The sequence below is a fragment of the Rhinolophus sinicus genome, linkage group LG07 (genome assembly GCF_036562045.2).
Source record: "Rhinolophus sinicus isolate RSC01 linkage group LG07, ASM3656204v1, whole genome shotgun sequence".
In the NCBI taxonomy this organism is placed as follows: domain Eukaryota; kingdom Metazoa; phylum Chordata; class Mammalia; order Chiroptera; family Rhinolophidae; genus Rhinolophus; species Rhinolophus sinicus.
In genome coordinates, this window is record NC_133757.1 from 93,036,422 (window position 1) to 93,060,127 (window position 23,706).

Consider the following 23,706-nt stretch of genomic DNA (forward strand, 5'->3'; position numbering starts at 1 on the left):
CCTGACATTCACCATACCTCAGTCACTCCAATGATCATACCTTAGAGACCTTGTCATTAATTACAGCTCCTCAAAATGTTCAATGTTAAATATTCCACCTTCCAATATTTAACATCCTATTTTTCCAGTTATCTCCCTCTACTACCCCAACTCTAAAAAATGTTACTCTAGCAGAACCTACAATGCACTGATCCTACCATGTGTTCTTTCCCTACCACCCCAATTAAAATTCAACTGAAGTTCATCATGATAATCATTCTCTTGCATACTTCCTCACCTCACTGTACTCCTGTGGCAAAATCCCAACCCTTCATAAATTCAATTTTCTGCCTACTACGTCTATATACACATGGCTGAAAGATTGGAGAAAACCAGAGAACCTTGCTCATTGGTCTCGATTTCATTTCAAGCAGTCCTTTGTGTTGCCTGTGGTCTACCACTATAAAACACTGGATTAGCAGGAACTGCCCCTGGTTCAGTTAATTTCCTTAGGAAAAAAAGTTGTGTATAGGTATTTGTTAGTTGTTTTACCTTACTTCTTCCTAGTCAACAGAGAACAAAACTGTAGTGATGCTCATGTTTTGGAATATCTTCCCTTCACCAAGCCTATCAACAAACTGATTACGGTAGAGGTCACATCTGTGTTTTTGTTCCTTCGGCCTTACTTTTATGCTATAAAAATCATGTCTACTGAAATCAGGCACAAGGATGCCAGATAGCATCCTTACTATTAAAGATTGCTTTCCAGGGTCTACCAAATGTCGTAAGAAGAAAAAGAAATCTAAATATATATTAGACAAAAAACGATTTCTTCTTACTGATGATATAACCTGAACATCTGGAAGATCTAAGATGTCAAGGAAAAAAACCTAAAAGATTTAATAAAATAATTCAGTATAAGGAGTCTGCATATAAAATTTTACATAGATAGAAAAAATAGCTTCATTTTAACTAGACATAGCAACTTAGAAAAGGAAATGTAAATAATATATCACCCATTTTAAAGATAAAAATCCACATTGTATTACAATGAATTTACCAAAAAATGTTTTAGAACTTAAATGAAGAAAACAAAATGTTACCGACAAACACAAAAGATGGGTACAAATAAAAAGAATATACTTAAATTCTCAAATTTAATAGCATAAAAATAATACTCCAGAAACCAATATATAAATTAAAACAATTCTAATTATAACACCCAGTTAGATAAAATGAACTTAAAATTCATTTGAAATAATAATTGCCTAAAAATAACCAAGAAAAATATTTTAGAATTCCAATTAGATTAATGATCTTATGTGTGTGTGTGGGGGGGGCACACACATGCATAAATGTGTCTGTTACCTATTTAATTTAAAGATTTGGGAAAATTTTCCATCTAATAAGGGAAATTCAGACAATGTAAAGAAAAAAAATAATAGTAAGAAAATTAAAAAAAAATTGCATGTCCAAAAACAGCATAAAAATAAGTGAAGCAGAGTGTGGAAAAACCTGTGATGACGTACCAAATAAAGGTTATCTACATCAGATTAAAAATTCACAGGAAAAAGATAGGCAATGCAATACAGAAAGGACAAAGAATATAAAAATAATTTACAGAGAAGCAAATCAAAATGGCCAAAAGAATATGACATGATGAAATTCACAATCAGAGAATCACAAATAAAATCAATGAAATACTTAACTTATAAGACTGGTAACAATGAAAAAAATACTGAAAATACTGACAAGGCCCCTTTAACATTTGAAAATCAATCAAGGCTATTTGCCAGATTAATAAAGCACAAAAATCATACACTCATCTCAATTGATTCAGGAAAAGGATCTGATAAAATTCAACTCTTCAAAAGCACAAGACCAGAAGGGAATTCCTTAATCTGATAATGGGCATTTTTGAAAGAGATTTGAGTTAATATAATACATTTACTTCTTTGAATCAAGAACATGACACTCCTATTCAACATTCCACTGAATGACAGTTCTTTGAAGAACAGAAATTGTTAATTTTATTATAGCCCAATTTATTTAGTCTTTTATCATTGGCATTTTTAAGGACAAGTTTAAGAGGACAAGCCACTGAAAGACAAAATATATTTACAACACATACAATTAAAAAAGGGCTTCTATCCAGAATATACAAAAAAACTCCTAGAAACCAAAAGAAAAACAACACAGTGGAACAGGCAAGACACTTGAATAGACAAGTCAAAAAACAGGATATACTATATCTTGGCAAGGAATTTTTGGATGTGATACCAAAAATACAAGCAACAAAAGAAAAAATAAAGTGAGACTACAACAAACTAAAAAGTTCTCCACAGCAAATCAAACAATAAACAAAATGAAAAGGACATCGATGGAATGGAAGAAAATATTTGCAAAGCATGTATCTGACAAGAGGTTAAATATCCAAAATATAAAAGGAACTCATGCAACTCAATAGCCCAAAAAATGGGCAAATTAGAATTAATTTGCTATAATTAATTATAGCAACTGAAAAAGGGCAAAGGAACTGAATAGACATTTCTAAAAAGAAGACGTACAAATGGCCAACAGGTATATGAAAAGGTGGTGAACATCACTATTATTTAGGGAAATGCAAAAAAAAAAAAAAAAAAAAAAAAAGCCACAATAAGATCATCTCAGTTCTATTAATATAGCTATTATCAAAAAGACAAGTAATAACAAATACTGGTGAGGATATGGAGAAAAGTTGTGCATTGTTGGTAGGAATGTAAATTGGTATAGACACAATGGAAAACAGTATGGAGGTTTCTCAAAATACTAAAAATAAAATTAGCAAATGATCCAGCAACCCCATTCTGGGTACATATCTAAAGGAAATGAAATCAGCAGCTTGAAGAGATATCTGCACCCCCATGTTCTCTGTAGCATTATTCACAGTAGCCAAGACATGGAAACAAAATGTCATCACAGATGAATGGATAAAGAAAATGTGATATATATATAATAAAACATTATTCAACCTCAAGAAAGAAAGACGTTCTTAGAGGGCATTATGCTAAGTGAGTAAGCCAGATACAGAAAGACAAACTTTGCATGACATCATGTATATGTGGAATCTGAAAAAGTAGAACTCAGAAAAACAGAGCAGAATCGTGGTTGCCAGGGGCTGGGAAGTAGGGCAAATGGGGAGATGTTGGTAAAGGGAATAAACTTTCAGTTATGAGTAAGTTCTAGAGATCTAACGTACAGCATGGTTAACTATAGTTAATAACGTACAGTATACTTGAGATTCCGTAAGAGTAAATCTTAAGTGTTCTCAACGCACAATACACACACACACACACACACACACACACACACACACACACAAAACCTGACAGTACCATATTTTACCATGTATAATGTGCACCCACGGTTTTGGCCCAAACTTTCAGGGAAAAAACCCTTTGTTTTAATTTTTAACTCAAATTTTTATTTTAAACTTAGGTACTTGTTTTTGATATTGTAAAGGAATTTTAGCATTCATTTTTTTAAACATATTATGGTACAAGAAATTTCATGTACTGGTAACAAATTTACCATATTTACATATCACAGAAGGCCAAGAACTCTTCGTTGTTGCAAGTTTGTCGTAAGTTCAACAAAACCGATTACTGTATTTCAGGGTATTATTTTGCATATGGATATTGTTCTTGATTTCTAGAGTTACACTTTTAACTCATAAGCATAAATGAAAGAATTAAAAACATTTATATGGATATGGAATTAGTACTACCCATGTATAATGCGCATCCTTATTTTTCCCTCACAAATTTGGGCAAAAAAGTGTGCATTATACATGGCAAAACACAGTATGTGAGGTCATGCACGTGTTAATCGGCTTGATTATGGTAATCATTACACAAGGTATACTTACATCAAAACACCACGTTGTACACCTTAAATATATAAATTTTTTTATCTTTCAATCATAATTCAATAAAGCTGGAGGGTGAAATAAAGACCTTTTTAGACAAACAAAACCTGAGAGAATTTATAAACAGCAGATCTTCACTATAGGAAATATTAAAGAAAGTTCTTCAAACTAAAGGAAAAATATACCAAATGGAAGTATGCAACTTCAGGAATAAGGAGCACTGTAAAGAATCAAATGTAAGTATAAATTAATATTAATTGCTTAGCATAATAATGGCTCATGAGCTGTATAAATATATGAAAATAAAATATATAATAACAGTAGTATAAAGGGATGGAGGGGGATAAAGGAGTAATATTGTTAAAAAAACAGGTATAGTTTAAGGACTATAAATACTAAATTAAGGTCGACTTAAATGAGCATTATGGTAGAATTAAACAAGGACACAAATTGTAATCTATAGGACCACAACAAAAGGGTAAATGAAAAATGTATAGCTACAAACAAATAACAAGAAAAAAATGAAATGTTTGATTAAAACAAACGGAAAAATTAAAACACTGAAAGGAATAAAAGAATAAAGAAACAAAGAACGTATGGGACAAACAAAAAACGTATAGCAAGATTGTACATAGACTAAAAATCAAACCATATCATAATTATATTATAGATAAATAAACATTCAGATTTAAAGACAAAGATTGTTGGACGGGATTTGAGATAAGAGACACACTGAAACATAAGGGGTCAGAAAAACTGAGAGGAAAAAATACAGAAGAAAATATACCAAGAAAACATTAACCAAAAGAATGTTCAATGGTATAGCTATATGAAATAAAGTAGACTTTAAAGGATGTAATGATACTAGAGATAAACACAGACATATAATAATAAAAGGGTCAATGCAACAATCTAAACAATCAACGCAACAATCCGAATTGCCATGCACTAAATAATTTAGCTTTAAAAAATAAACAGCAAAAAGTGATAGAATTAAAATAACAAAATGACAAATCCATAAACAAGTGGAGATTTTAACACTCTTCTTTCAGTAGCTGATAGAACAAGCAGAAAAAATAATCAGTAAAATTATAGAAGATTTAAACATTATGATTACACAAAATGACACAGAAGATACATACATACAACTACACTCAGTAACTACGAAATATGCCTTCTTTTCAAGTGAATATGAAACATTTACAAGACCATAAATCGGGCAATAAAGCAAGTCTCAAAAATTTCGAAGGACTGAGATCATGCACAGTATGATGTTCTATGACTACAACAAAATTTGAAAGATAACTAGAAAAACACCAAAATGTTACAAAATTAAATGCAAAATACTTGCAAATAATCTAAACATCGAAAAGGAATTACAACATAATTGAATCCATAATTTAAATCTTCCCAGAGAAAACTCAAAGTGCAGATGGCTTCACAGGCGAATTCTTCCAAATACTCAAGGAAAAAATAATATTAATCTTTCACAACTTTTCCAGAAAACAGGAAAAAAGATAGTACTTCCCAACTTGTTTTATAAGGCCAGCAAATCCTTGATACCAAAACACCATAAGCACCTTACAAAAAAGGAAAATTATAGACAAACACATCTCATAAATTATTTTCCCTGGCAGTGGGTGGGTGGAGGGGTTTCTATACAGTTAGAAAGGAAGAAAACAGTCAAATGTGAGAAAAAAATTTTACAGCACATCAATGGATCAAATATTTAAGGACAAATAGAGAAATTCTAGGAAGACAGCAAAGGAAATAGTTTTGGTTTTTTAAAAATTCTTCCTGAGTCCCTCTACAGACACAGGCAAAATCAGGATAGCAAAACCAAATACCCATGACTAACATCTAAACCAAATCTAGGTGAAAAGTATCCTCACAAACCCTGAAGTACATGTGAATAGGGAAAAAAATCACTGACAATCTCCAGACTCAGGTAATAATAGCATCTGTGCACAAGAAAAGCAGGGAGAAACAAGAGGGCACCTGACAGGCTCCAGATCAGGAGAATTCCGCAACGGCCTGTAGGTATTCACAAGCAAACATGATGGGTCAATTTCAGAAGAGCAGCGGAAATGGGAATCGTTTTTACAAATTCCAATTTGTAAGTAAACTGAAGGGGTTAATAGCAAAGGGTTATGGTACTCCGGGCCCTAAGAAGTCTCAAAACTAACTGATGTTTCCTTCTAGAACAAAAGACCACATTGAGGAGAAACTGCTGGAAGGAGAATCCAAATTGATCTGTGCAGAGATAATAGAAACAAAGGAAAGAGAAAAATGGGGGAAAGCAACAGGGCCAGAAGAGGTCAGAAACTACAGGGCCATAATTCTAAAAAATGTCGTGTAAGTAATAGAAGAGGAAGCTCTAAGCTCTGAAGTTAGAAAAGCTGTTTTGACTCACTTTTCCCTCCTGAACATTTAGCAAATCTAATTTCACATGCAAATAAGTAACATAATAGGGTTATTACTGAATTCTGTACAAAGTCACTATAAGAAAAAATAGAAGTGGAATGATGTGTCCCCCCAGACTGGGATTTCCCAACTTTGGCCCTTTTGGGTCAGGTAATTTGTTTTGGGAAGTACTTGTTACAGTATGCATTGTAGAAGACATACCAGATTCTCTGGCCTCTATCCACTAGATACTTCTAGTACCCCTTCTAGGTGACAACCAAAAATGTCTTTAGACTATACCAAGTGTCCTCTCTTGGCAAAATCACCCTTGTTTGAGAACCACTGCAATAGATTAAGAAAACCACAAAACAAATTAAAGTTAGTAACCTACAATTTAAAAATCAACTAGAAAAAAGAAGAACATGATATAATAGAACAATGCAAGTGACAACGAGAAAATAATCAGGATGAGGCAGTTGACAGAGCTCAGGAAAGACTAGAAAAAAATCTTAGAAATAAAGGTTATAGAACAAACACACATCATATAAACAAAACACACAACGTCTTAAGAGACATGGAAGGTGAACAGGAGAAAAAAATTAATTAAAAAAATAAGCGACAGAAAGGATTCAAGAGAAAGGGCAGAAAGAAAAGGCAAAAAAGATCCAAAATACTCATAGAAGCCCCTGAAGTAGACTTAAAGGAAAAAAACAGAAAACTATAACTCAAGAACACTCTCCTAAAATTGGGGGCTGGGGAAGTATCTGGAAACCACATTAAAAAAATACACCACAATGAGGAAAACTACAAAACTCGGATGAAAAATATCAAAGAACAACTAAGTAAATGGAGAGATTTTCCATGTTCATGGCTAGGAAGAGTCACTATTGTCAAGATGCTAGTTCTTCCCAATTTGATCTATGGATTCAACACAATCCAATCAAAATCCAAGCAAGCTATTTTGTGGATATTGACACACTGATTCTAAAGTTTATGTGAAGCGGCAAGAGACCCAAAAATGCCAACACAGTATTAAAGGAGAAGAACAAAGTTGGAGGACTGATACTACCCAACTTCAAGATTACTAAAAGCTACAGTAATCAAGACAGTGTGGTACTGGAATAAATAAATAGATCAATGGAACAGGATAGAGCTCAGAAATACACCACATAAGTACAGTCAACTGACCTTTAACAAAGAAGCAAAGGCAATTCAATGGAGAAAAAATAGCCTTTACAAAATGTGGTGCTGGAACAACTGGACATTTATGAACAAACAAACAAACAAACAAACAAAATATATATATATATATATATATATATATATATATATATATATATATATATATATATAAATATATAATATATATATATATAAATCGAGAAACAGACCCTATACACTTCACCAAAAAAACCCTCAAAATAGATCACAGACCTAAATGTTAAACTCAAAACTATAAAACTCCTAGAAGATACTACAGGAGAAAATCCAGATGGCCTTGGATTTGGCAAGGACTTTTTAGCTAGAACACCAAAGGCACGATCTGTTAAAAAGAGAATAAATTAAAATTAAAAACGTTTGCTCTGTGAAAGACACTGTCGAGAAAATGAGAAGATAAGCCACAGGCTGGGAGAAATTATTTGCAAAAGACAAACACATGAAGGACTGTTAACCGAAGTACACAAAGAATTCTTAAAACTCAATAGTAAGAAAACAACCCAATTAAAAATTGGTCAAAATATCTGAACAGACACCTCACCAAAGAAGATATGCAGATGGCAAATAAGCATATGAAAAGATGCTCCACATCATGTGCTTTAAGGAATTGCAAATTAAAAGCATGAGATACCATCACACATCTATTACAATGGCTAAAATCCAAAACGTTGACAACAAATGCTTTTGCGGATGTGGAGCATCAGGAACTCTTTCATTTCTGATGGGAATGCAAAATGGTACAGCTACTTTGTTAGACAGTTTTGCAGTTTCTTATAAAACAAAACATACTCTTACCACACGATCTGGCAAGCCCACTCCTTAATACTCAGTCAAATGAGCTGAAATCCTATGTCCAGAAAAACACCTTTACACAGATGTTTATAGCAGTTTTATTTGTAATTGCCAAAATTTGGAAACAACCAAGATGTCCTTCAATAGGCGTGTAACTTGTATAAACAAACTATGGTGCATCCATACCATGTGTTCTTATTCAGTACTAAAAACAAATGAGCTATTATGCAGTGAGAAAAGACACGGAGGAATCTTAAATGCATATTGCTACGTAAAAGAAGCCAGTCTGAGAAGGCTATGTACTGTTTAATTCCAACTATATGATATTCTGCAAAAACCAAAACCACGGAAACAGTATAAAGATCAGTGGTTGCTAGGAGTTTGGTGGGAGTGAGGGATAAATAGGTAGAACATAGGGGTTTTGGGGGTGGTAAGCTATTCTGTACGATACATGGGTGGATACATGTCATTATATAAATCCATAGAAAGTGCAACACCAAGAATGGATCCTAACGTAAACTATGAATTTTGGGTGATAATAATGTGCCAATGTTGGTTCATCGATTGTAACAAACGCACCGCTCTTGGGGTGGGGGGATGCCGATGGTTGGGCAGCTGTGCTTACACGAAAGGAAGGAGTACATGGAAACTGTACTTTCTGCTCAATTTTGCCATGAACCCAAAACTACTTTATAACAAAACTCTATTAAAAGAATTTAAAAAAATACAACATGTACTAGAAAAATAAACTGAACACCAAAATACATTTTAAGAAAACTGTTGGACTTTAAGGATAAAGAAAGATATTCTTTGAGCATCCAAATAAAAAAATCAAGTCATTTATAAGAAAAAGATAGTAAGTTTGTCATCAGACTTTCTCACAGTTATGCTTTACGTCAGAATACAATGGAGTTATAAACACATTCAAGGAAAGGAAATGTAAGCAAATTTATATTCAGTCAAATTGACCTTCAAGAATAAAGTCTTCAGACAAACTGTTATGAATATGCAAAATCTCTGGTCATACTGTTCACATGAGCCCTTCCTAAGGCATCTATTATAAAAAGAGCTTAAGACAATCAAAATGATGAAAGAGACATGGTATAAGGATTGGAAGACTAAAGAACACTGCAATTCCTTTATGTTTGTCATTTAATCCACAAAATAATCCCTGATGATACTATTTCCATTCTATACATGTAGAAACTGAATGTCCAAGTCAGAGGAACTTGCACATGGTTTCTGGGAAAGTGATGGAACCAGAATTGGAACCAAAGCCCATTCCCTTTCCACAACATGTAGCTACTCCCACATACACATTACATAACCTTTGTGCCTTTTCATATGGGGAATTGCATATTGCGTGGAATTTCATTCTCAACCTTACCTCCCCCAAATCACTTGCTTTCTGTGACTTTCCCTGACCCCAAAGGGCCACATTATCATTAACGAAACTGTACAGTATTGACAACATAAAGCCTCCCCAACTGTGGCTCCACGGTATTTCACATGCACCACTTCTATCACAGACTCTGACACATGTGATATCCTTGATGGTAGGAACTGTGACTCGTTTGTTGTAAAATCCCAGCACAGAGCATATTCTTCTAAGTAAACATATTTAAGGGAAATATTAAAAGAGAGCAGATGACAACTCTGGGAAGCCTTTAACTATCCAAAATAAAGTTTACTACTTAAATATCTGTGCACTACCTTGTAGCTCTGTGCATAATTTCATTCTTTCCCTTTTCATGCGATATTATCACTTATTTGTTTCCATTTGTCTGTCCTCTGAGAGGAAGGATGATCTTTAACTCTTTGTAGTTTTACCACCTAACATGTAACAGTTTACACAGCTAGTAAGTGTTTGATAAATAGCTGGCAAACAATTAAAAAGAAAAGACAAATCATAAAATAAAATACTTCTCAGTTCCAATTCTATGCAGAAGGATTATATTAATATGGAGAAGGAAAGCCCCGCTTTCACATCGCCTAAGTATTACCATACACCAAATGACACATATAAGCAATACAATTTTTACTTAAGAGGAATCAGAATCTGATGTTTTTAAAGTCATAGTTCTAATGGGAATGAATATATGTGGGACCTTCAGACTACACAATACACATATTTGTGCCTAGACACAACATAAAAAATACTATATTTAACTTCCTCTTCATTTGAATAAGCTGTTAAATCTGAAAACACTCGTTTTATACACAGACACTTTTTTATGCATATCTGTAATACCAAGACACACGACACTCATGGGTCATAAATGTTTTCCTCACAAGAATTCATCCTCCCCAGTCCTAGGATAATTTGTCATAGTTACTACAGTTATCTTTGAGTCTTTTCATCAACCTAATTACTGAATCCACTTAAAACATACACCATTCATCTCAATGTAATGCTCCTCTATCTTTATTCATGTAAAACATCATTCTGACTATTCTACATTTCTGCCTCTCCCAAACACATTTCCTTTTAGTTTTAGTTCCCATCCAGGTTATATCAGATCAAAACTCAAGACTGCCATTTGAGACAGTTACCCTAAAAATAAAACTAATCTCCATCTAATTAGAAAATTATTATAACAAAAAATAATGTTATAAATAATTCATTTATGTAGAAACATCTTAAAAGTACAATTTAATTTTTAATATTACTTCCAGAATAGGGTAAAAAAAAGTATAGCTTCTGCTTACCACTTTTAAAGGTTGTGTTTTCCAATAGTTCAGTCTGAAGTTGTATTTCAGCTTCTCCAAGTATCTTTAGAACAGAATCTGTAGGGCTTTTTCCCCAAACTCTTCTTGGAGATCCTCCAGGATCTAATTTAATAACCTCCCCCAATGTATGTCCTATAAGATATAAAAAATAATTTTCAGTGGCATAATAATATTGCATTGTAAGGCAGATTTAAGGTATGCTATCCAATTGAGAGCGCTTCATGAGGGAAAAAAAGGTTACATAACAAAGAGATGATGATGATGATGCTTAAAAAAAGACTTCCAGGGAATAAATGAACAGAGGCAATTAATATTAGTAATAAAAATATCTTTAATTGCCTTTTTAAATAGGAATTAAACTATAGTTTTAGGGAATATAAAAATAGAAAAAACATAAATTATATTTATATAAAATTTTTATTTGAGAAAAATGAAAAAAAAAAGGAAACCTAAAAATTGAGCAATAATTTGGGAGAGTACCAAAAATAGATAAAATATAAATGAAATTTTTTTTCTATAAATTTAATTGAAGAAAATAGAAAACACATCCTAAGATAAATAGCACTTATGGATTAAAAGCAGAGAAAGTATTTCTAAGAAATTTTGTTTGAATTTATCATATGTATATTAAGTAGGCAACTGACACTTTCTTTTTGAAAACAATAATTTGTGGTAAACCTTAAAAATAAAATATAGGAAAGCAAAAAATAGAATATTATCTATTGAAGTCTGAGTCTTTAGAATGTTCATTAATAATTCCTTTAGCATAGAGGTACCTAGTAGTAATAGACAGTAAACAATCTCAAATAGTATGGGGTATAAGTCATATAAACTTTCAGTGTTAACTAAACACTCATTGATAGAAATTGTTGTGTACCAGTGGCAGGAAAGCAAGTCCTTGCAAATCAGCAGGTAATGTTCAGTTTGTGCAGCCAAAACGACTATCAATAGGGAACTGATTTTTTAAAGACAAGATTAACCAATTCTTGTGTTTCTTGTCTGCATATAACTTTTCTTCCCATTTAAGATAAATATGGCAGGGATTTTTTTCCATCTTCTATAAAATTTACATCTCTCTACCTCTATGTCTGTCACACTGGCAATAATCTTTACCTCGGAGGTGCTCTAAATTATCTCCAGTCCCACCATCTGAAAGATCTCACATTAGTTGTGTCTGCCCTCAGATTCATCTATCTATTTAATGACCATTTTTTATGAATAAAATCAGTGCTACTGTTAAGGAATACAAAACACGCAGTACAAGTCAGATGAGCTTATTTTAAAAGTTTATGTTCTAAAAGGGAACACAGGCAAAAGATACTTAAATGAAGAAAATAATTACAGTATGTGATTAGTTCCTTAAAAATAATAAATAATATTCTGTTATATAAAAAATAATAGAAGAGGTTTACTTTCAATAGACTGTATAAAAGTGAAGAAAGGGTTTCAAGAAATTGGATGGTGAGTGTAGATAATAATCCTGTATGGCAAATGCTGCGGATTCATAAAATTAGGATAGCTAACTAACATAAAGGTCGTCGATAATTCTGAAAAGAACAGTTTTCATGGAGTAGTTGAGGGAAAAAACACTTGATTGAAGTAGATTAAGGGAGAATGAAAGGAGAGGAATTGGAATTATAAATAGATGGCACTTTGAAGAGCTCTGCTATAAAGAGGACTTCGGAAATGGGATAAAAGTTGAAGAATAGGGACAGAAAAGAAAAAAAAAAAAGCAGCCATGCAAAGAACTGACAGGAAAGAAGAAAGGGGAAGAGGACTATGAAAAAGAGAGAGCTTGGCAGGTTTTAAGATGGGAGAAGTGAGAATAGGTAGAATGAAATGGATAGTGTCAATAAGCAAGGGAAAAGCACAGGAGTCTCGTAGACTATTAAAGGGACTTAGGATTTTTACTCTAATAACAATGGAAATCAATTAGAATTTAAATAAGAGAGTGATGTGATATACTTTGCCCTTCTAATTATCATAAAATATTTTCAAGTCTCTTTTTTATAAGGTTATACTGACTCTACATCGCTACCAAGTAACACCACCCTGCATTTCTCTTCCCTTTCACAGATCAGCTACCTTAAAAGCTTCTAAACTCTCTCTCTCTCTGTCTCTCTCACTTCCTCACCTTCCACTCACTTCTTAATTCCCGATTCCCTATCTGCCCCTAGCACTCCAATGAAATGGCTTTTATCAAGGTCACAATGCCTCTTCCTGAACAAAACCAGTGTAAATTTTTTAGCCCTCAACCTGAAGTACTCTCTTCTTCCTTTTAAATCTATGCCACACTCCCAATCCTCCTAACTCTGACTGTTCCTCATTTTCCTTCCAAAGTTCTTCTTTCTCTGACAAACTCTTAGAAGAGTTTCACATAAAGCCCTTAGAGGTCTGCCCCTGAGTGTACTTGAATCTTAACTATGATGTCTTTTCTTTATCATATTCCAATTAAGGTCATTAATAATTTTTGTCTAGATTAGTGCAAGAGTTTGTAAAAACTGGTCTCAAGGATTCCTAATTATGAGTAAGATGGAATAGGATACCTAGGGTTATACTATTGCCTAAATAACAAAAACAAATGGACAAACTGTGTAAAACAACAGCTTCAGTACACTGGTAAGAGGTAATGAAGAACATGGATCTCTTAGAGAAAAGAAACAAATAAGATGATCCCTATGATTGCCCCAACTTGCTGTCTTGAGAGAGTTTCCAGGCTGCAACTCAGAAGAGGGAACCCAGGAAGAGTCCAGTATACTTCCCAAGTTCAGGAGATGGAGCTGGGATTCTTGGGAGACCACGGCAAGTAGAATTTCAGAGAATTACAGAGATTTGCAGAGTGTGGCCCTTGAATATTCAGTACAGTAGTGATCCGAGCAAATGTATGAGAAAACTACCCATGGAAGGAAAAGAACTACCCAAAAAGATTACAGGGAACACAAGGCATAAAATATTGGGTGTTCCGACCAGCCAGAATGGAGAAAGTCATAATTCATGGTATATTGGGTATTCAGAAGGGTTTCATCTCTATAGTGGGGAACAATTATCACTAGACATGGCTCTGATTTCACCTAACAAATATTAAAAACAAGACATGAATGGATCAAACTGAGTCCAACTTACTTAACTGCATTCCAGAACAAAGCTGCAGAATAACTACAGAAACACAAAAATACCTAAGCACCCAACAAGGTAAAATTCACAATGTCTGGCATCCAATGGAAAGTTGCCAATCATACAAAGAAGCAGGAAAAGAATGAGGAGAAGAATCACTCAATCAAAAATGGACCAAGAACTGAGACAAGGAAAACTACAGGAGAGAGCCTGTTAAAATTAGCAGGCAAGGACATCAATAAAGTTTTTATAACTGTATTCTGTATGATCAAAAATTAAGTAGAGACACATATATATATATATATATGTGTGTGTATGCACAAATCAAACTTCTAGAGACGAAACTCCAATATCTGAGATGAAAAATTCACTGAATGAGATGAATAGATTAGATTTAGCAATGCAGAAAAAAAATAAGTGAATTTGAAACTCGAGCAATAGAAAAACACAGGAAAAAAAAAGAATCTGAAAAATGAAAAGAGTATCATGCAGTTATGGGACAACTTCAATCTGCTTAATGTACACGAAATTGCAGTCTCTGAAGAAGAGAAGGGGTGCAAGGCACAGAAAAAATATTTGAAGAAATATTAGCAAAAAAATTTCCAATTTGATGAAACTTGTAAACCCACAGATCCAAGATGCTCAACAGACCCCAACGAAAAGAAACAAGAAGGAAACTACAATAAGGTATATCCAAAATTGCTGAAAACCAATGATAAAGACAAATCTTGAAAGCAGTCAGAGAAAAATGGCATGCTATGAAGAGAGGAACAAAGATAAGGGTCATATTTCTTGTCAGAAACAATTCCAATGACAATGGAGCAACATCTTTAAAGCATTGAAAAACAAAATTGCCAACCTAGAACTCCATACTCAGAGAAAATATCTTTTAAAAATTAAGGTGAAATAGTTTTCATTACATAAAAGTTACAAGAATCTATCACCTGCATTGCAAGAAATGTTAAAAGAAGTCCTTTCGTCAGAAGGAAAACAATATTACATGGATATGTGAATCTAAACAAAGAAATTAGGATCACCAGAAATGGTGATTACAGAGATAATACAAAAAGATTATTTTTCTGAGTATTTAAATCTCTTTAAGGATAATTAGAGTTCCAATTCCAAGGAAGATGGAGTAAGCACATATCAACCTGTGTTGATAACTTACCACTGAATACAGTTATAAAAGCCATAACAAAATGCATGAAGCAACTATTTGAGAACTCTGACAAGCAAACAGTAGCAGTCAGGATAGAGAAGAAGACAAAAACTCAAAGTACCACCAAAGCAGTGGTAAGATGCCATTCCCCCAACCCCCCAATATTGCCCAGTCAGGATTCAACATGCCAGAAACCCAGAAGTGGGCGCTTTGTTTTAAAGATTCCCCTTTGCATTCAGAGTAAGTTCATACTGTTTGGCAGAGCCAACGCACAGGACCCTTCATAATCTAGTCCAGTTTACTTCTTCCAAGGCTTCTTGCTTGCCAGTCTTTGTCTTGAGTTCTGAATTTTAGTTATCCATGCTGAGTTATATTGAGTTCCCTTACTGTCACATGTCTCATTTTGGGGTCCTAGCAATTCTCTGTCTGAAACACTGTGCTTTGGTTTAGCTAACTTCTCATTCCTCAGCATATCACTTTTTCCAGAAATCATTGTCTTGGCTCTCCAACAATGATTTATGTCCTGATACATATTTTTATAGTAGCTATGATATGATTATTCCTAGCATATTACTTATCAACTACAACTAACTGCCTCTTTACTTGCCTCCCTTTCCATTAGATCCTAAGCACCCGAAGGGTAGACTATGTCTAATCATTGTTGCATCCTCACTGCTTAGGAGTATGTGGCATATAATGGGACTCAATAAAGAACTGTTAAATAAGTAAACAAATAAACGCTATGGAGTCTTTAGACTTTTCTCTGATGCAAAAAGGAATTCTAAGAAAATACTGCATCAAAATATTACTTAAAACTATATTTAGCTAGTTGATGGTTAGACTCGCTCTTTTAGAATGTAAGCTCCACAAGAGCACATGTTTGTGTTCATTCATTGTTGTATCTTTAGCGCCTAGGAAAATAGTACATGCTCAGTAGTTATTGCTGAATAAATGAATCATCAAGTGAGATATTCTCAATATTCCTGCTAAACGCCTTAGAGACCTTGCTGAGATTTTGTCAAAGTTTACTACTGTGGATCTCATCAAGAATGGTTCCGGGTAACCAATCAGAAAGTAACACAAATTAAATACGTATTAGTTCCCTCTCTCACACTTCACATTTTTGTATTAAAATTCTTGCTGTTTTTAAGGCTGATTAGTTTTTCATTTTCCACCTACCGGTATTATGGGAAATTCTGCCAGTCTCTTCCAATCCCTCTAAGTGTTTTCCTTCAGAGTGTCAGGAATGCAAGTTTACATGTGTGCTAGACCAAGACAGAATCTGAACCCTTTTATACGTACTGTCAGTTGCAAAGGAGGATGTGTCCGATGTAAAGTCATCCAGAGCAATCACAAGCTGACCTCCCGCCTCCCATTTCTTGCGATCAGATGAAACCGACTTTTCTTTCTCCGGCTCTTTGGTATCCTCCTGAGCAATTATCTCCCGCGTATCAGAGCGGCACTGCTTCCCTTTTTCATCTTCTTGAGCTTTAAGATTTTGATTTAATCTACGTAGTATTTCTCGTTTACTCTGAAACAGTTAAAATGCTACATTTTAATATGTATACAATTAAGTAAAGTGATTGAGGAAAAAAACTGAAAATTGTACCTACTGAAATAGCATTGTTAGCCTTTTGCACTTCTTCTGAGGTTTCCTGGGTTAAACTGTCCTTTAAACACAGATAAACACAGAGTAGAAATGTTATTTTTAAAGTCTTCCTTAAAAGTTTTGATACTTTTGTTAATTTTTGTCATTAAATTGCTCCTTGTGAGTTAATGTATTCCTGTAAATAACTCAGCTTCTTTCATTATCAGCAGTGACAAACAGTTAAATATAATCAAGTAATAGCCTTAATACATAACAGAAGGGCCAATTCTCAATGATTTGTCATATTTTTGGATTACTGGTTTCATTTTTAACTATATCCTCTTCCTCTTGGGCACTTGATTTTTTGATAATTTTAAGTCAATTACGGAAATAAAAAAAAAAACTAATTCATGAATTAATATACTTTCTTAATTAGAGCCAGGGTAAGCTTTGATGAGTAAGTAATTCAATATCAGCTGTGTTACTTTGAAGCTGTCATTGCTCATGTACACATAAATTCTTATTAAGCCATACAACTAAACATAATTGAGAATTGGCTTTTCTCCCTAAGCAAAGAGAGTAGCAACAAGTTCTGAGTCCCATGTACTAATGATAATATAAATTTTGTCTTTTGATTAGTAAAATCAAAGCAAGCTTAGACCACCTAGGATTTTTAAATATATGAAAAGAAGAAATTAGTAGTTATGAAAGCAAAGGTATCTAGAAGACTCAGAGTATTAAAGAACAATTCTCAAAGTTTTAAGTAATATTTATCAAGAAAACACATACAGAAAAACTATTTAGTTACATGGTTTACCTCAGTTTTGTACTATTTGAGAAAAATGCAAAAGAATGTAATGGTCAGTTTTAAAGTAATACATGTAATGAGACAAAGAGCATTTTACCCAGTAAAGTAGTCAGGAGTTTAGCAGTTGCTACAATCAGAAAGATGAACAGCTACTTGAGATGTGACACTGGGTACCAGGAAAGGAACCACACAGTGGTATCTAAAGGTGAAGTGAACAATGTAGTACATGCAAAGCTGTTATCAGAAAGAAAAAGAGACTAAACCGACTTGAAAAACAATAGTTTCTTATATGAAGTTCTTGACAGTGACCAAGAAACTTGTATTTTCCTACTCAGTCTTATTTTCACTACAAACACAAAGGCTGTAAAAAATTGGTATAATAACATCACGATTGTCTGCAAAAACTTAATGAAACTCAACAATTAAAAGGCACAGACATTAATTATCAGGAAAGGAGAAAAATCATGTTAATATGTTATATGATTCAGTAGACATTTTCCCTTTTGTCTGTTGAATTCGAGGTTGAAATTCCACATCATGTGCCCACTTCCCTTAACCCTAAAACAGTTTTCACATTTTAGATGGATACCTGACACATATAACACTTCCGAGGTTAAACTATCTACTTGTCCACCTGTCTATGTTTTACTATCCACTTGGCATGGTAGAGATTCAGAACTAGAAGGTAAAAGAAATAACTAACGAATTAAGTGTGATTATACTGAGTCCTCTAACATGTTATGCCAAAAAATTTAAAATAAATGTAAACATATCTTAGACTTTATTCCTAGAGGTAATTACTTTAAGTACCAAGGCAACATTATTTCTTAAAAAGTGAACCTTTGTTAATTGTGAAAGATGGGGCATTTTTATCTACCAGGTCCTAGATATAAAACTTAAGATCACCGAGGCTCTAATATTCAGAGTAAACCATATGCAAAAATCTTAAGAAGTATTTTTTTTCTCTAGGAAAACTTAATAGGACATTCGAAATTAACATAGTTTCACTAAATGTAATCCTTTTAATAATCTTTGACTTTGAGGGTTTGTAAGTTTTAGGAAACTTACCATACCCACTTCTTTCAAAGCTGAAGTCACAGAAATAACAGATCTCAGCTGTTGCTTTGATGGAGAGCCACCTGTTTCATGCTGTCCCGAAGGAAACATATCAGAACCCTTTCCTCCTTTAGCAACCATCTGTAATAAAGAATTTAAATACACATGTGGAAATTCATGTTTGTATGGAGAGGTAAAAGGTATACATATAAAATCATTGTTTGTTTATATACTCTATCCACAATTAGTTTTTTTCATTCCTCAATTTTCATAATGCAAGGCAACGGCCAGGTGCTGAAAGATCTGTGAATGAAGACAAACATTTCTGGCCTCAGATATAAACATAATTACATTTCATGCAGTACTAAATAATTCCTTTCCACTGTTTCATAAAATGATCTTAAAAAACAAACTGTCTTTTAAAAGATTATATATTAGTCCTCTCACTTTAGTTTTAAATACATAACAACATTTGGTAAGAAGAAAAAAATGGTTTATTTATGAATCTTATACTTCAAGAAATGCTTCTGCAATTTCTGCAAGTTTAGTACAATCTTCTTAAAGTTTGAACATCCATCACACAACATAAGAACCCTCATTATAAATATGTCAACATAAATGAGAATGGAAGAACTGCTATGTACAAATAGTAAGATTTATGCCACTAAAAACATGTTTGTTGTAATTATATGTGCTTATTTTACCATGCCAATTAGACTCTAAACAATGTGAAATAAGATTCTAAACCTTTACTAAATATAAGGAAATGGCATTTACAGGTATGATCATAGTCACGTGGCAGCAAGTCTGCTCCCTACTTCTAACTCTTCTTCAAACCAGTAAATAAGAATTTCTGATGGGTATACATTTCAAATATTTATTGAGCATCTTCTAAGCATAATGTAGTAATGTAATTCTAATATTTAGTCTTCTGGACTTTCATATTACACCAATATGTGTTATTCAAAAGAAGGTGGAAGAATCGAACACAATGTTGAAGGAGAAGAACAAAGTTCAAGGAATGACATGACCTGACTTCAAGCCTTACTCTAAAGCTACAGTGTGGTATTGGTGAAAGAACAGACAAGTAGATCAATGAAACATAATAGAACTCAGAAACAGACCACATGAATTTGGTCAACTAATCTTTAACAGAGGAGCAAAGGCAATTCAATGGAGAAAAGGTAGTCCTTGCAATAAATGGTGCTGGAACTGGACATCCACAAGCAAAAATAAAAAAATGTACCACGACAAAGACCCTACACACTTCACAAAAATTAACTCAAAGTCTATCACAGAGGATGTGGAGCAATAAGAACTTACTTCTGATAGAAATGCAAAATGATACAGAGACTTTGTTAGACAGTTTGGCTGTTTCTTATAACACTGAACATACGCTTACCACACGATCTAGCAATCCCACTCAAATGACTTGAAATCCTATGTCCACAATAAAACCTGCACACAGATGTTTATAGCAGCTTTGTTTGTAATTGCCAAAATTTGGAAGCAACCAAGATGTCCTTCAGTAGGTAAATGGACAAAAAAAAAAAAGTGGTACAAACATGGGATATTATTCAGTACTAAAAAGAAATGAGCTATCAAGTCATGCAAAGACATGGAGGAAACTTAAGTGCATATTACTCAGTGAAAGAAGTCAGTATGAAAATGCTACATACTGTATGATTTCAACCATATGACATTCTGGAAAGTCAAAACTATGAAGACAATAAAAAGATCAGTGGAAACAGGGGCTGATGGGGGAGTGGAGTTGGAGGGAGGGATGAATAGGCAGAGCACAAAGGATTTTTAGGGTAGTGAAAATACTCTGTATGATATTATAATGATGAATACATATTATTAGACATTTGTTCAAAACCACAGAATGTAAAACACCAAGTGTGAACTGTAATGTAAACTATGGACTTTGGGTGATGATGTGTCAGTGTAGGGTCATCAACTGTAACACATGTACCACTCTGGTGGGGATGTTGACAGTGGGGGAGGCTGTGTATGTGGTGGTGGGGGGGAGGGTAGGCAGGAAATCTCAACCTTTCACTCAATTTTGCTATGAATCTAAAACTGCCCTAAAAAAATGAAGTATTTATTAAGAAACAAAAAAGAAGATGTAAATACTGCTTTTTAATCCCATAGTTCAGCACTGTGAAGAAAGTACACTGATGCTTTATATTATAAATAACTTTCAAATTCTAGAGCTCACACAACTGAATTTTATCTCCTTGAAATATTTTAAAATAGAAATATTTTAGAACTTTATGATTATCTTATTACCACAGAGTATATTCAAAACAGGTACCATAAACTGAGGAAATAAAAACAAGCTCCAATTAGATCTGAACAAACAGCTACATTTTTGGAAGAAGTATGTTATTTCCCTAGATGATTATTTTGAAGGAAATAAATTAATTTAGAGGTACAAATTCTGCCATTATTATTTAAATCAGCAATCATTTCTCTACCACTTATCATATTTATTGATTGCATTATACTACTTCGCTTAAAAATGATTTCTTCTATTTCAATAATCTGAGGTGATTTTTGTGAGACAATATACAGTATCTGATTAATTAATCAACATAGTCAAAGATGTATTGAGTGCCAAGCAGTGCCAGATAATGGATATCTAAAATGAATGGTACACCTGAAATCTATGTAATTTTACTAACAATTGTCATCCCAATAAATTTTAAAAATAAATTTAAAAAAATAAAAATAAATAAAAATAAATAAATAAAATGAATGGTACATGTGAGGTAACAGATGTGTTAACTAACCTTATTGTGGTAATCATTTCACAATATATATACATCAAATCATTATGCTGCACATGTTATACAATGTTATCTGGCAATTATATCTCAGTAAAGCTTGGGGAAAAACCCAATATATTCTAGACCAGAAGTAATGGCAATAAATAATCTCAAACCAAAAAAATAAAAGAAAAACAAAGCAAAATGAGTGACACAATGCTTTGTTTCAAAGGATTATCAGCTAGAAGATAAAGGGGAACACATAAATCAATTAGTATGTTACAGAGAAATAAAAGTAGATAGACGTGTGCTAAGTGATCTGGGGAAAAACAAACAAAATAAAAACCAGAGAAAGAACAGGGTAAAGGCCAGATGGAAGAAAGTGGGAGCAGCCTTCCTAGAGTAGCCAGTTTGAATGGCCATTCATTGTTTAAGGAGGTCATATAAAATACAGTTGAAGTAGCAAAGTTCTACACTCAAATTCCCACTCTCCTTTACTAGTCCTGTGATTTTTCATTGTTTCTTATCTTCTCTAAACTTCAAATTTTTTCTCTCTAAAATGGGAATGCTGTATGCATTGTCTCCTTGCTGTATGGATTAAATGTGATCATTTACGTAAGGTGTACAGCTGTGGTCCTAATAAATGGTAGCAACTATTATAGTTCAGCAAAAACTTATTTACTTTTTAGTAAATAAGGTTACTTGGCTTCAAACCTAAATATCTAGTTATAATATCCGTTGAAGAAACTTGCCCAAAGCAAAATAAAAACAAAAACCTCCCATAATGGGAATTTAAAAGTTTTTGCACTGCACAAGGTTTTATGACATGGAAGTCAATAAGCAGCAGAAACCGGAAAGAAAATACTTCATATTATAAAACTTAAAAAAACTAAGATTTAAAAAAATGATCAGGAGTAATTTAATTGTATGAATAATTAAATAGGAGAGATAATATGACTTTAACCAATTTCACTAAATAGCACCAACTTCCCTTCTCAACCTATGATACAATTTGCATTTATGCTTATAAAGACTATCTCTAAAGTAATTTCCAAAATTATTTGGCAGATGCCTATGAGAGGAAAGTTAAGGAGACTCTCAATAAAAGAAGTCACCCAGATAGCCACTCTTCTGACTAAGTATATACTTCATCCATCTATAACCTTTTAAAATGATTATCCACATATACACACAATTCTTATACAATTTAAACAATTTAAGGCACTGGCATAACTCTCTGAAATTGTAGACATATGGTCTAAGGAAAACTTAAAAATCTTTTTGGAATATTTAGCACATATGTCCTTACAAAATGGTGAAAGTCACATAAAGGGATTGAAAATCCTTTATCTTGACCTTCCAGTCTTATGATGTAAATTATATTGAATAGAGATATTTCTATTTTAATCTTAACCTTAAAAGAAACCTAAAGTAACAGAGACAAAAATCTGTTTATTGAATTAAACAGGGTATGAGACCAAAGATAATCAAATTCAGAACAATGTGGAGATTATGCTCAGATACAGAAAATCTCCATGAAATTCTCTTCACTATCATCTTTGTACCTACAGAAACAAATATTTTCTTAGAATTAAAAGAAGCTACTTTAATGAAGAAAATGTTTCACACAATACTATTAAAAATTTACTTTGTATTATACCAAAATCTGTCTGGCTGACAAATATACGGCTAATGACTGGTATAGAATCCATAGATCTGATCTAATGCATAAGACAAAGTTACGGACACCTTTGTAATAATGACCTCTAGCAGCCTTCAGAAAATGCTTCTGTTCTATAATCAAGCATATACTAGTTTCTCCCCTGGGTCAACTAAGCTTAACAGATCAGAAGAAGCTGAAACAATGAACAAGCAAAGAAACTCAGACATTTGAATTCTAAAGTAAAGAACAAAGACCAACAGAACACCCTACTAACTCTTAATAACAAAACTACCTCAGTTGTTTTTAAAATTTAAAGGTAATTGGGGTAACTACTGAGACATGGAAACATCATTATAAACCAAAGTTATACATATCACTAACCTATTGATTAGGACAGTAGAACTTGGGCTTTCTGTATAAACATCATGGATATATTACTTATAACGTGAATGGTAAAGCTATTATTCAATGTTAACCAGATCTTGAGATAGAACATAATAACATATTTTTAAATTGTT

At 33.1% G+C, this 23,706-nt stretch overlaps 1 protein-coding gene across 9 annotated transcripts in view; it reads right to left on the minus strand.

Moving 5' to 3' along the window:
* Nucleotides 1-23,706, minus strand: part of NEK1 (NIMA related kinase 1) — a 129,215-nt gene that overhangs the window by 23,333 nt on the left and 82,176 nt on the right. For all 9 annotated transcript variants that reach the window (XM_074338302.1, XM_074338303.1, XM_074338305.1 and 6 more), the window contains 4 exons: nucleotides 18,767-18,895; nucleotides 16,916-16,972; nucleotides 16,605-16,833; nucleotides 11,009-11,161 (listed from right to left, as the gene is read on the minus strand). In XM_074338302.1, the coding sequence (XP_074194403.1) occupies nucleotides 11,009-11,161; nucleotides 16,605-16,833; nucleotides 16,916-16,972; nucleotides 18,767-18,895 (568 nt within the window). The remainder of the gene's footprint in view (nucleotides 1-11,008; nucleotides 11,162-16,604; nucleotides 16,834-16,915; nucleotides 16,973-18,766; nucleotides 18,896-23,706) is intronic.